A 14,040-nucleotide genomic window follows, 5' to 3' on the forward strand; every position below is an offset into this window, starting at 1 on the left:
TCTCTCTGTCTCTCTCTCTCTCTCCCACATTTATTCTGTCCACTGCTTGCATCAAGTCAGCTCTTGCTTTCCTCTCCTCTCCTTCACTCCACCAGGATATTTCCTCCTCCTCTCTCCATATCCGAAACATATTCCTGTTTTTCTGCCCTGCTTTTCCTTCATATCTCCTGGAATGTGGCACTCTTTGGCTTTCACTCTCTGTGGGATCTCCGCTTTGATTCAGGGTAGGTTCCTCACTATGTTCACATGTACATAAATCTGTGTGTGTATGAAACAATTATTCAGGAAAGAGATGTAGACTTGAACGCAGGTGCACGTTTAAGAGAAAGCAGTTTACGATCTTGTTTTCGGATCTAGCTTATGTGTGCTCTGTAAACCGGTTTGCCTTTTGGCTACCTCGTGCCCCCAGATGTTTCAAGGTTTTTTTTTTTTTACCACTGTTGCAGTCAAGAGAGAGAGAAAGAGGGGGAATCAGATTCAACCAGAGGGATCAAGAAGGAGAATGAGACAAAATTGCTTTGCCATGAAGAATTAGAAGCTGCAATCATAAATTGCACCTTCTCTCCCCCTCCCGTCTTCTCTCTCTCTCTCTCTCTCTCTCTCTCTCTCTCTCTCTCTCTCTCTCTCTCTCTCTCTCTCTCTCTCTCTCTCGTTCATTCCTCTAAATCCATGAGTACATGAGACTGCATGGAGGTGACGGAGGCATTTGTAGATTCAGTTCTCCGGCTGTTTTTATGGACATGTTGCTGCAGTGGAGTAGAAAGACTAAAGAGGGAGTGTGTGTGTGTGTGTGTGTTGCCATGGAAAGCCTCTGTCTATTTTAGCTTTCATTCTTTCCCTCTCTATTCACATGTCTGTCATAAAGCAGAACTTTTATTTGGGTTGTCAATCTCACACCAGGTCATTTGGATTCATTTCACGTACACTCTCTTAATATGTAATTCTCTTCATAATTTTTTTAAATGTCACATCACAGAATATTCATGGATCTTCATGGTTTCACAGTTGCTGAAGATGAAGTGTTTTGATAGAAATTACGTTTCTGGGTATCGGATTCTGAGCTGACTTTAAAAAATAAATCTAAATTGACTGAAGCTTTAAACCTTCACTTATCAGAAAGGTAACTGGTATTCATTTTAGTAATGTTGCTTCTATTTAAACGCACTGTAGACAAGAAAAACAAATCAAAATAAACTAAATTGTATGCAAGAGACAGAGTCTTTGCATTTGAAAATTAATTGCATTTTTTCTTCTTTTTTGACCATTCTAAAAAACGTTTTTCAAGAAGGATTCTTGTAATTGTTTCTCTAAGAAAAAGTTATGCTGTATCAACCTGATATTTCAATGCTATTTTATTAAATTATATTCATTTAAATGTTATTAAAAAAATAATCAGCATCATAAAGTCTGTCAGATCCCAAACAGAACATTTGCTTCATATATCTGCATATTTGCAGTGTTTTAAACCTTCAATTTTTTTACAGATTTTTATTTTATTCGTTCTGCTTCCTACAAACTACATATCAATGCACGTCATGTGATCAGTGTGTGCCTGTGAGTGAGTGATTATCTATAGTTTATATTATATTATATTATATTATATTATATTATTATCTATAGTTCAAAAGATGCAATTTGAAAGATATTTGAAAGCAATAAATACCTCCCCTTAAATGTTCCAGTGTTGATCTTTCTGGTTTTTGATGAAGAAAATCATGTAATATAATTCCCAGAGAAAAGGTTATAGATAGGCTATAGCAGTCATTAACATGGTGAAGGAACATTTTAACTATTAAATTTAATTATCCTTGAATATAAATAATTTCTTGGGTCTAATTACCCTTCTTGATTGAGTGTCAAGATATTGGTGAACACGTGGCCCTTACTGAATTTACACATTGATGTTTTGATTGAAGAGTAAGAGGTTCAAATGTGTAGGTGTATAGATGCAGATGTGTAGGTTTTTTGTTTAATTCTGTCAATCACTGCAAGGGTATACGACTGCTTACCTCGCTCCTGTAAACAATGCTTATGGCATCCCTCCACCTTTATTTCTATTTATTTCTAAACCCTAGTAATTATGCAGCCAAGGGGGTTTTCGGATTGTGTCGAGTCTCATGCCCTGTAACCTGTCATATGCTGCTTGATTCTTTTGCTGAACAACACAGAATCGCCCTGAAGGATTATTCATGTCAGTAATGCTACAAGCACTATATTGTGCGTTCATTGCTGCTAGTGGTCATAGTCAGTTGAGAATGCCAGTGGGAATCTGTTAATATTAAATCTGTTGTTATTGCTGGGGGCTGGCACTGCTTTTCAAGTGTGAATGAGAGCAATCAATTCAAGAGCGGGTCCATTCTTGCTTTTAACCTTCAGATAAATGTATTCTCTTCCATTCAGTCATACCTTATCCACACATGCCATGCACATACAGACTCTTCACAATGCTTTTAACCTCTTTTCTGGGGATATAATAGGCAGAAATAATTGAGTTTTTAAAATCTATCTATCAGTCTGACTGTCTATTTATCTCTCCGTCTGTTATCTATCTGTCTGTCGGATAGATAGATAGATAGATAGATAGATAGATAGATAGATGGATATATATATATAGAGAGAGAGAGAGAGATGGATATATACAGTATATATGAAGAGTTCAGATGCAAAAACCTCTAAATGCCATCTGAAATGTTCTTATAGAATGATCATTTTTATCAAGCTCGTATATTTAAATTCAATAATTTCACTTAAATGGCAATGAAGATGACCTATTAATTGTCATTTAAGTGAAATTACTGAACTTAAATACACAAGCTTGATAAAAATATCATTCTATAAGAAAATTTCAGATGGCATTTAGAGGTTTTTGCATCTGAACTCTTCATATATATAGATAGATGGATATATATATTGATAGATAGATGGATATATATATATATAGATAGATGCATCTATCATCATACTAACTGTCTCTCTGCATGTGTGGCTCAGTGAACTGATGTCTTGATTTGAAGTGTCTGCTCTGGGTGGTACAGTACATTCCTGTCTTTCTGTCAGTGTCAGTGCAAGGTCCATACCAGCGGACCCTGTTGAAAAACCTCCTGAAGGATTATAACCCCATGGAGAGGCCTATTGCCAACGACTCTCAACCTCTCACTGTCTTTCTGTCTATGAGCTTGATACAGATCATGGATGTGGTAAGTCACACTTTTTCCTCTCATTTTTTTTGTCTTCCTGGGTGTTATGGAGTATGGCTATCTGGTATGAAAGCCAAGTGTATTTGATCTAATTCCTCTAGTCTTGTATAAATCCATATGCAATGTACTTCTCAAATGCTATGCATTCTGCTTTCTGAACCTGTCTGAAATGACATTTACGTTTTTCACCTTGTTTTCCTTTTCTTGTCATCACCAACATATTTATGTTCTTTGTCTAAAATATGTTTTGAATGTGGCTAGAACTGAAAATAGTGGTCTATTTTCATCTTTGACTGACTGACTTTGCCACCAGTTTGATTTTACTCCCTAAGTTGTGTTTACAGTTGCCATTTTGTGACATTCATCATTAAGCTCACAATGGATTTTAAACTTACTCTAAACATTTTTGCTCATACAGGATGAGAAAAATCAAGTACTGACCTCCAATATCTGGCTTAACATGGTAAGCCACGTCTTAGTAAACTTTTGTATTTACTTAACTGAATGACCTAGTGTTATATCAATATATCTATCAATGACATCAGTTGTTCTAGGGTCAGTACAAGTTATGATCAGTTGATTGCATTTGTGGCATGATGTTATTACAAACCAAAAACAAATGTTGTCCAAAATTTGGATAAAATTTCATGTGTCCTCCCTTTTCTTTAAATAAGCAAAAATCTGGGTAACAGATAATCTGGGTAAGGCACTTACAAAGGAAGTGAATGGGACCAATAATTGCGTCACAAAACAAATCACTTACTATCCTTTTCTATTACAACTTTGTTAACATGACAACATTAATGTGTAAAAACCAAGCGTAGCGTCAGTTCTGGCAGGTCACGTTAATGAAGCTCGCATCAGCTGACTCTCAGCTGATCCACATCTACCTATAGGAATACGACACCTATCACTGTATACATATATAATCTCCTTCAGTATTATCAGCAGCTATTGTGTTTCTCAGGAGCTAAATACCCTCTTCCATCCCCAGCTCCTCCTCTCATCAGTCAGGATTTGGCATTCTGATTCCCCCTGAATCAGACTACGATTCTCTAATTATGTTGTACATTAAAATGAATTAATGATATCTTCAATACATTCATGTTGGTTCTGTTCTGGTCCCTAAGGGGGGTTATTGCTGCTCTTATCCATGTTAGGCTGCATGGATGCGCAGGGAGTTCTGGCCCAGAACAGAACCATACCGCCAATCCAAACTGTATGCTAATTATCAATCGTTTTTGACAATAGTGGTCCTGACAGAAATGATTTAAACAGCTTTAAATCTCAAATAACACACACAATTTTAACTGATTTTATGAAAGTTCTAAACATTTTACATTTCTGCTTTAAAATCCTCCAAAAATTGGCATCATTCACTTCCATTGTAAGTGAGTCACTGTAAGCTTGATCTTTTTTTTAAAGTCCACAAGTTTTTTGTGGTATACAACAACTTTTAAAGCATACTAATTTAGAACATGTACGTGTGTTGAAACGGTTCTTTCTCTATATATTCTTTAGCACTGGTATGATCATTACCTTCAGTGGAACCAATCTGAATACCCAGGTGTCAAAAACCTTCGCTTTACCACAGACCAAGTCTGGACGCCGGACATCCTGCTGTATAATAGGTATATAAGCATTTATATTTATGAAACCAGACTTTTTTTTCAGTATTATTGCATTGAATAGTATTATTATTCCCCTGTAAGGTTTTGCTTTTCCTCTAGGGATCTTTTTACAGGATAAACATTATTTTCATCTTTGTCTTGTATCTGAATACTTCTCATTTGTAAGTCGGTTTGGGGAAAAAGATGTTTGGCTAAATGAAAACAAGTATATGGTACGTCCCTCAACGAGATATGAAGTAATAGATCTGAAACCCACAGTGATCATGCAGGCAGACACTTCAGAATAAGAATAAAATCATTCTGTGAAATGATATACATTCAACTGCAACATCAAAAATGGCAATCCGTGTGTGCATGGGTAAAGAATCCTTGGGAATCAGAATCAGCAGACGTGGGTTTGTGCGCTTGTGATTGAGAATTGCGGTATTGGAGCCATAATTCAAACTGTGAGGCTAAACAGAAGAGCAACTACAGATCAATGGACTGAAAATTTGGTCCTTGGGCAATAGGAGATTGTTAGTCGAAGAGCTGGTGTCCAAACAGCCTATTATCATCCTTCGCTGTAGACTTTCTGTTTTTTTAACTCAGAGCTGATTCACATGGGAGCTTGCTGCTTAGTTGTATATTTAATTTAATCATGGCCTCAAGCTAATTTTTGAAAGGCACATTATTCATTCATACCTAGTTATAACCTTATGAACCGCTGGAATATTTTCTCATATTTGCTTTTCGCTTTGAGTTAATCAAAGCCCTAAATCAGATGACTTCTAAATTTGCATCAAGATTTTGTTCTTACTGTGTCTGAATATTAATTGTGTCTTTGTCTTTGTCTGTGGTTACTGAATGTGAACATTGATGTTTAGTGTTCATGGTTCAAATCTGGCTTTCCGGATCCCTGCATGCCCTCCTCATCCTCTCCCAATAATTTCCTGTCCTTTCCATACTGTTTGTATCAGTGTAACATCAAAATGCAAAATATTTAACCTAAATGTCTAAAATATTCATCTTCTCTTCATTTGCAGTGCAGATGACAAGTTTGACTCCACCTTCAAGTCGAATATTGTAGTGAACTCCAGTGGCTACTGCAACTGGTTGCCTCCAGGTCAGTGTGAACGCTTATGCTTAAGGTTTATGACGCATTTAATGATAAAAGCAATAGTAAGCTGCGGTTCATAACACAAAAACATCAGTGGCATTCAAAGTTAAGCGTTAGGCTATAAAATGATTTTTGCATGGAAATGAACATAGAAAGGAAGTAGGAAAAGGTCATCTTGTTTATGGGAAGTGCAACAGTTAAAGCACACATGAATATTGTCGGTTAGAAGTGCAGTTATACAGACGAAAATAAATTTTTTGAAGCCGTTTAAGTATTAAAGAGTTCTCTGCATACCGAGTATGGAAATCAAAGAAACCTATTTCATGTTTCATTGTAAATGATGGTTTATGGGTCATCAATTTATAGATTTGCACATCAGAAACAGGGACGTTTATGGTGCAAAAGGAAATAGGGAGTTCATGAATTATGTTACAGCTATTTCCTCTGAGGGCAGTAGTGCTTAAGAATATGCATTGCAAATGCATATTACGTTTATTTTTGGAAAACTGAATGAGAACGAAAATCTCCCTTTGATGAAAATATGAATTGTATGTATAAATACAGGCTGAAGCAATGTCATGGTTTCTCCAGTCACAAGATTCTTCACTTCGTGTCTGTCTAGAAAAACATCTCTCTTTCTCTCTCTTGCACACACATGCAGAATCATACACAACAACTCGCTCAGCAGTGAAGCTGGAGTCTTTAAATAACCCTCAGAGTCACTGCAGATGCAAACAAACACATTCGCTATCACAAGCAGATCGTGCCCCAATGGCTCGTATTTGCTGCTCATGCTGATTTCATCGCAATTTAGCTTCTGCTTTTCTCTTCCTTGCATTAAAGCAATCCAGTCCCTCAGTAGCAAACAGAAATCAAATGCCTTTTTGAAGTCAAGTCAGGAGGAGAGATGAGGAGAGGAAATGAGTAGGGAGGAAAAGAAAGACATAAATAGAGAGAGAAAGTCTCACATCTTGAAATATGTTTATTCACTGTTGGCTTGTTTTGTGTGAACAGATTTTGGTAATCCAGTGATCTGGGCCGATGCCAAAGAACACACACGGAGACAAAGTCTGATGCAAAATAAAGCTTTGTTTATTTGCTGCAACTGTTCAGGCGACTGTGTCGGTCAGTGATGTTATACACATGGATGCTGATGAGAACACACTTACAATGAAAGGTGTTATAGCATCTGCAAATCTACCACATATTATACACTTAAATACAGTGAACTCATTGTCATGTTTTAGAAACCAGTTTGTGATGATTTGAGCTTTGTGACAGCGTGTTATCCTGCTGAAAGTAGCCACCAGAAGATGGATACACTGTGGTCATAAAGGGATGGACACGGTCAGCAATAATACTCCGGCAGGCTGCGCCGTTTAAATGATGCTCAATTGGTACTAAGGGTCCCAAAGTGTGCCAAGAAAATATCCCCCATGTTATTACACCACCACCAGCCTAAAGCGTTGATACAAGGCAGGATGGATCCATGCTTTCATGTTGTTTATGTCAAATTCTGCCCCTACTGAATGGTGCAGCAGAAATAACAACTCATCAGACCAGGCAATGTTTTTCCAGTCTTCTATTAATTCTGGTGAGCCCTTGTGACTTGCCTTGCCTCAGTTTCTTGTTCTTAGCTGACAGGAGTGGCACCTGGTGTGTCTTCTACTGCTGTAGCCCGTCTGATTCGAGTCTGATGGGTTGTGCTTTCAGAAATTTTCGCCCACTGGATATTTTCAGTTTTTCGGACCATTCTTCGTAAACCCTAAAGAAAATCGCAGTAGATCAGCAGTTTCTGAAATACTCAGACCAGCCCGTCTGGCACCAACCATGCCACGTCCAAAGACACTTAAATAACCTTTCTTCCTCATTCTGATACTCAGTTTGAACTTCAGCAGATCGTCTTGACAATTTCTACATGCCTAAATGCATTGAGTTGCTGCCATGTGATTGGCTGATTAGATATTTGCATTAACAAGCAGTTGAACAGGTGTACCTAATAAAGTGGCCGGTGAGTGTATATATGTGTGTGTGTGTATATATATATATATATATATATATATATATATATATACACACACAGGAATATTTTCTCATATTTAGTTTTCACTGAGTTAATCAAAGCCATAAATCGCAATTTATTTTGTCGAGGTGTGGCTGGTAACACTTTAGAATACTGTTCCGTCATTAATGAATAACTACACAGTGACAAATGAGTAACGCAATATTAACACTCTAGTAACTACTAGTAACTAACAAGGAACTCTTGGGCCGTATTCACAAAACATTTTAAGGCTAAAAGTAGCTCCTAACTTGCCGATTTAGGAGAAACTCTTAAAAATAATGGGCTTCTCAGGAGTCCTAAATATTTGCTCTAATAGTATTTCACAAAGCATTTTAGCTCTAAAACTAGCTCCTAAATCTGTGAAATGTTAGGAGTAGTCAGGAGGACTCCTAAGTCACTAAGACAAAATCACAAACAATCCTAATGGCTGTTGCTGGCAATCCGCCCAAAGACACTGTACACAATTGAGGCAATAGCAATAGAGCCTTGGGCGCTGAGCCTTTTCTTCATAAATGCAATACATATTTTGATTTATAGATTTTAATCTATGATAAAACGGCAAAAAAAAAAAAATGTATTGTACTTAAACAGTCAAATAAATAACATGAACCAGATTTGGAAATAAAATAATTAAAAAAAAACAATAAAATGTATACAAAAAAATATGAGTACTCTGTGTTGTCTTTGGTTTCCTTGTCTTATTCTAAATAAATAATGTCCGATTACCTGTGGCAGTTGTTTTCACAAGTTCACACTTACAAATGACTGAATAGAGTAAAAAAGTATAATAAGCTTAATTGGCGTGATGTCCAAGGGGATCGAGGGCTCAGTTCTCCCCTGTATCCCCAGCTGAGAGTGAGGAAGGGGTGGCGGAGGGATGCAGAAAACTGTCGAGGTAACTAGGTGAGTCGGCTCTCGGCTGTGTATATATACATTCTCTCAAGCTGATTAGATAGACCGTTTGAACGTGCTCCTCCCGAACTTTGATTGTAAAACATCATTTGTCGCTTGAATTCTGCAATCTCTTGAGATGCAAACATGTAAGAGGCTGACACTTAGCTTACATTTTAAACCCTTTATTTGATTATGGCAACATTTTTATTTTTAAATCTTTATTTGAATATGGCAACATGATACCTCGTTCTACAATATTTATATCACTGACAGAGACTCCTCCCCCATCAGCCAATCACTGTGTGGTCATAGTTGGTAAGCGTGTTGACATCATCCATAGCAACGAGGTCAACCCTGCCCTTACTCTTAGCTTAAGACATCTTTCTATTCTTTAGTAAAAGTTGGTCTCGGCAGCTTTGGGAATAGGTTTTAAGAGAAAACTCTTAACTAATAACTTTTACTGCCATTTAGGAGAGCTCTTAGTGGTAAGATAAAATGTTTTGTGAATACGGCCCCCGATTAACAAAATAGTAAGTAATAGCGTTCAGTTAAATGTGGTAGTCACTATTAGCTAATCAGTAGCCTAACTAATATTTTTTTATACAGGTATGCCCGAGGACTACTAAGAACTACTATATACAGGATATTATTTGGATCAGTATTCTAAAGTGAAAAGCATGATAACTCCCTAGTGATGACTGAAGTCATTGTAAACTTTTGGATAGTAATTGCTTCTGATGGATTTGGTAACACTTGAGTCATTACTAGCGGGTTACCATGATCATCATGCACTTAAGAATACTGATCCAAATAATTAGTAGTTCCTTTAGAAAGATTTGGTAATACTACTAATGGTACTAATTGGTAATACTTACTAGTGGGTTATCATGACCATAACATTAGAATTAATTATACATTATACATTAATTATGAAACCTGTATATAGTAGTCCTCTGGGAGGTATGAAAAAATAGTAGTTATTGATTAGCTAACAGTGAAGTACCACTTTCGACCCAACACTATTACTTATTAATTCATTAATCAAAGTTTCTTGTTAGTTAATATAGTTACTAGAGTGTTAATATTGTGTTACTCATTTGTTCCTGTGTAGTTATTCCTTACTGATGGAGCAGTATTCTAATTACTGTGTGGCTTAGTGGCTATTGAATGTGAACATTGATGTTTGGTGCTCGTTATTCAAATTGCAGCAAATAATATATGTATTTTTGCTTAATTGTCATGCTGATAATGAAAAACAAAATCATGCAATAAATAAATCTTTTTCTTTTTAAATTTGGGCTGAAATATGAACTGAGCATGTTCTTGAAAGGTTTCATGATTTCTCAGTACTCTGATTTAGAATGATATGAACACAGCTGCTATAAGTGTGCAGTGGATTAGAGGCTCATTTAGAATGATCTGCAACAAGTGTTGACAACAAAGTTATTTTCGGAGTAGATCACTCTAGTCTAATATTGACTCAAGCACATTTTGCTGGAATTCCTGTTGATACTGACAGGATATGCCCTGTAGGGCTGGTGATTCATATATTTCTAGACAGATTTAAAGCGAACTACCGTGCCTGCATGTGTGTATTACGCAGAGTTGGGGTGTGTTTTTGGTGCATTTTGTTTATTTTTGCCATACAAAGAAGGGTTTGATCATGTTTTGGTTCTGTATCTTTGTTAATCTCAGAGAAATTCAAATGGGTAGTTGATATTAAAATGAAAATTACACACACACACACACACACACACACACACACACACACACACACACACACACACACACACACACACACACACACACACACACACACACACACACACACACACACACACAAGGTAATTATATACATAATATATATATATTTTCACAAATTATTTTTTTTATGTGGAATTACCTCGTGACAGAAAAAAAGGTAGTGGAGACACGTAAAAATATATGATTACATATCAAATATTACATATCAGCCCAGCTCAAAACAGGTTTTTAGCATGCAACGACTGCTTCACTCAGCTAGAGGTTTCTACTCTTCCCTGCGTCATCTCATTCAATATTTTTCACCGTCTTTCTTTACTGCTTGCCCCATGCCTCTCATCTGAAGAATCCATTTAGCGGGAGTGGGTTTGCTAGATCGCTAGCCGTTGTTATTGATTATCTTTTAGGATTAGTCACCTGGTTCCCTGGAGTAGAAGCCGTCGACATGGAAAAGAAAGGCAGCAAAAATCCAGCGGAGATCTAAGGTGCTTAGACTGAGCTAGTTTAAGTCCTGTATCGATTTAGATTTAGACTGATTTGAAAAAATGACCATTGTGCTCTTGGGTGTAATGTAAACTTCCCTGGATAAGATTTCTCTAAATGTCAAGGCACCAGAGGGTCCAGTTAGCAAATTCAAAAGCGGGTGTCAGTGTAAGTGCTGAGTAATTCTAAGATGAATGATATTTGTGGATGTGAAACCTTTGGAAATGCAATATAAGTGAGTCGCAAACTGGCCACCTCCACTTAGTTTCACTGTCAGTGGGTAGGAATATTTTAGTTTGTGCCTAAGGCAGTCTTTTTTTTTCTTTTTTTTACAGAAGAAGAAATAATCCTCTTGCAAATGTATTATGACTGACATTGGATCCTAGCCACATGGAAGACCCCAGTTCTATAAGTAGGCCTAAATGTAATTAGTGATGCTTTATAAGGCAAATTGCTCATACTTAGGGTTAGGGATTTAAATAGAAATGCTAGATATTAAACCTTGGCTTATAAATCGAGACTTAATGCAGTTTGTTGAGAAGAGTTGTGCTTTTACTTGTCATGTGAAACATACACATATTTTGTTGGCTCATCTTTTCCCCATATCTAGAAGAAGCTATTTGCTCTCGTCCTTTCTTTGGTAGGAAGTGATGAAGTTTGTGGCTTACGATTGTGGTATGATCAGGCCAAGCATTTTCAAAGTAGTTAATTTTTTTGGAAGCCCAAACTGGGAATTGAGCTGCTGGGACCATTTTCAGAAGACTTTCTGGTCTTCATCTGTACCAGAGATTAAAGGGGATCTTGTGTTTCATATCAGAGGCCCAGTACAGAGGTGAATTATTTAGGAACTTTCTGAAGCAGTGTAGATCAGTTTGAAGAGATTTGTGGATGGGGTCAGTACAGCAGAACATAATGTATGACCTGAAAAAATGTCACTTTCTTTTGGGAGATCAATATTTCTCTTCTCTTCAGTCTTCTTTCTTTTTCTCAGCTCTGGAATAACAGTCAACTGTTTTTTTTTTTTTACATTTGAAATGCACTTGTCTTTTGAAATACTTATGCAATCCTGAGGTGTTGGCTAAGGCAAGCAAGCATCACTATTACTGTTGCTCATTTGAACAAACTAAGCCTAAGGGCCCTATTTTAACGATTTAAGCACATGGTCACATGGCGCAGGGCGCAAGTTTACTTAGGGCGTGTCCGAATCCACTTTTGCTAGTTTAACGATTGGAAAAATGTACATGACGGAATTTGATAGTGGAAAGACTGAAGCCGTCTCCAGTGCGTCCCTGTGTGTTTAATAAGCAGAGTGTACGCGTGTTGTGGACCCGCCTATAGGCGCACATTACTAACGCGCTCTTTAAATAACAAAAAAAAAATACTGCGCCATTGACTTTAGATCAGGTTTCAGTTGGTCAGTGGCGCAGTCTATTTCTGTTGCCTCAAAATAGCAATGTGCCAACAATGCGCCAGAACACACCTCATTTTCAGACCAGCACGCCCATGGGCGCACAAATGGGCGCAAATGCATTTGCTATTGAAACAATTTGGTGCAGGACGTGAAAATGATAACTGCGTCGGACTGAAACTAGCAAAAAACACTTGCATTGCGCTTGGTGCTGCATTGCGCTGGGTGTAAGATAGGGCCTAAGTATTAAACTTCTGTTTACCCTCAATTCGTGCTACATTAGTTTGGTAAATGATTGAAGTCAGGATGAGCTCTTTTTAGGAGGGCCATTAATTAAAGGGGTGGTTGATTATGATTTCACTTTTCTAACTTTAGTTAGTGTGTAATGTTGCTGTTTGAGCATAAACAACATCTGCAAAGTTACAACGCTCAAAGTTCAAAGCAAAGGGAGATATTTTCTTTTAAAGAAATTGCTTTTTAAAGGTGGGGTATGTGATTCTCTTTTTTGGCCATTTTTTCAAAATCACTTGAAATCCTATTCCTAACCCACTTACAGCCACTGAGTTAGAAGCACTGAAATGAAAATTAAGCAATTTAATCATCTGTGGAACGGGCAGGACTCGAAAAACTCCAGCCAATCATTTCCAAGACCACCTAGAATCATTGGACAGTAACTGCGTCAATCAAACGGTCGTACCATACCCCCCTCCCCCCATCATGTCCATGTTCTTCGAATGGGTGGAGTCAAAGGAAAGAAGGAAGGACCATTTGAGTTGTTTATTTTCAAAATCTGCCGGCCGTTTTGCAAATCACATACCCCACCTTTAAGTACAACAAACGGCTGGTAGGACTACACAACATTCCTCCGGAAAATTACATAAAATTTACATAAACCCCTCCCCTGGGAACCCAATTTATAAATTATCATGACAGAATAAGCTAATCAATGACTAGAAGATTACACATAAGCCGCATAAATTCATCAACTAACCATTCAGAAATGTCCTGTTGCATTCTACGTGTTGTCACTTCTTCTTGAGTCTCTCCATCATTGTCTGAATCCGGTTTGAACATCAAAGGCTAAAAGTTTTAGAAATTTTCAGTGCATGTCTGTGTGAGTGCAAGCTGTACCTCCGCCCTCTGTGCCTGGAGCAGCAGCTCATTTGCATTTAAAGGAACAGACACAAACCTGCATTTTGCTCACCCTCAAAAAGTGACAATTTTAACATGCTATATAAAAATATCTGTGGGCTATTTTTAGCTAAAACTTCACATGCACACTCTGGCGACATCAAAAAACTTATTTTACATCTTATGAAAAGGGCATTATACCACCCCTTTAACCACCTAGCAATCACTCTAAATGCCTTCGCAATTGAAAAGTGTACGTACTGCAGCTTGCAGTTGTTCTTTAATAATAAGTCTTGTTCACTTACACATCTGTGGTGATTCTGTCCTTATGTTTTTTAATATGTTTGCTGCCTGAGAATCACTGTAAAAGGTTG

At 37.3% G+C, this 14,040-nt stretch overlaps 1 protein-coding gene across 2 annotated transcripts in view; it reads left to right on the forward strand.

The window, feature by feature from the left end:
* Positions 1-26: 26 nt before the first annotated feature.
* Positions 27-14,040, forward strand: part of chrna11 (cholinergic receptor, nicotinic, alpha 11) — a 29,046-nt gene continuing 15,032 nt past the window's right edge. The window contains exons 1-5 of one of the 2 annotated variants that reach the window (XM_082187229.1): positions 27-224; positions 3,058-3,197; positions 3,616-3,660; positions 4,719-4,828; positions 5,851-5,930. In XM_082187229.1, the coding sequence (XP_082043355.1) occupies positions 173-224; positions 3,058-3,197; positions 3,616-3,660; positions 4,719-4,828; positions 5,851-5,930 (427 nt within the window). In that variant the 5' untranslated portion in view covers positions 27-172. Of the gene's footprint in view, positions 225-3,057; positions 3,198-3,615; positions 3,661-4,718; positions 4,829-5,850; positions 5,931-14,040 lie in introns of those variants that run through there. The other variant, XM_082187230.1, reaches the window with a different exon arrangement.

This window comes from Leuciscus leuciscus, assembly GCF_965113295.1.
Source record: "Leuciscus leuciscus genome assembly, chromosome: 12".
NCBI classification, from domain to species: domain Eukaryota; kingdom Metazoa; phylum Chordata; class Actinopteri; order Cypriniformes; family Leuciscidae; genus Leuciscus; species Leuciscus leuciscus.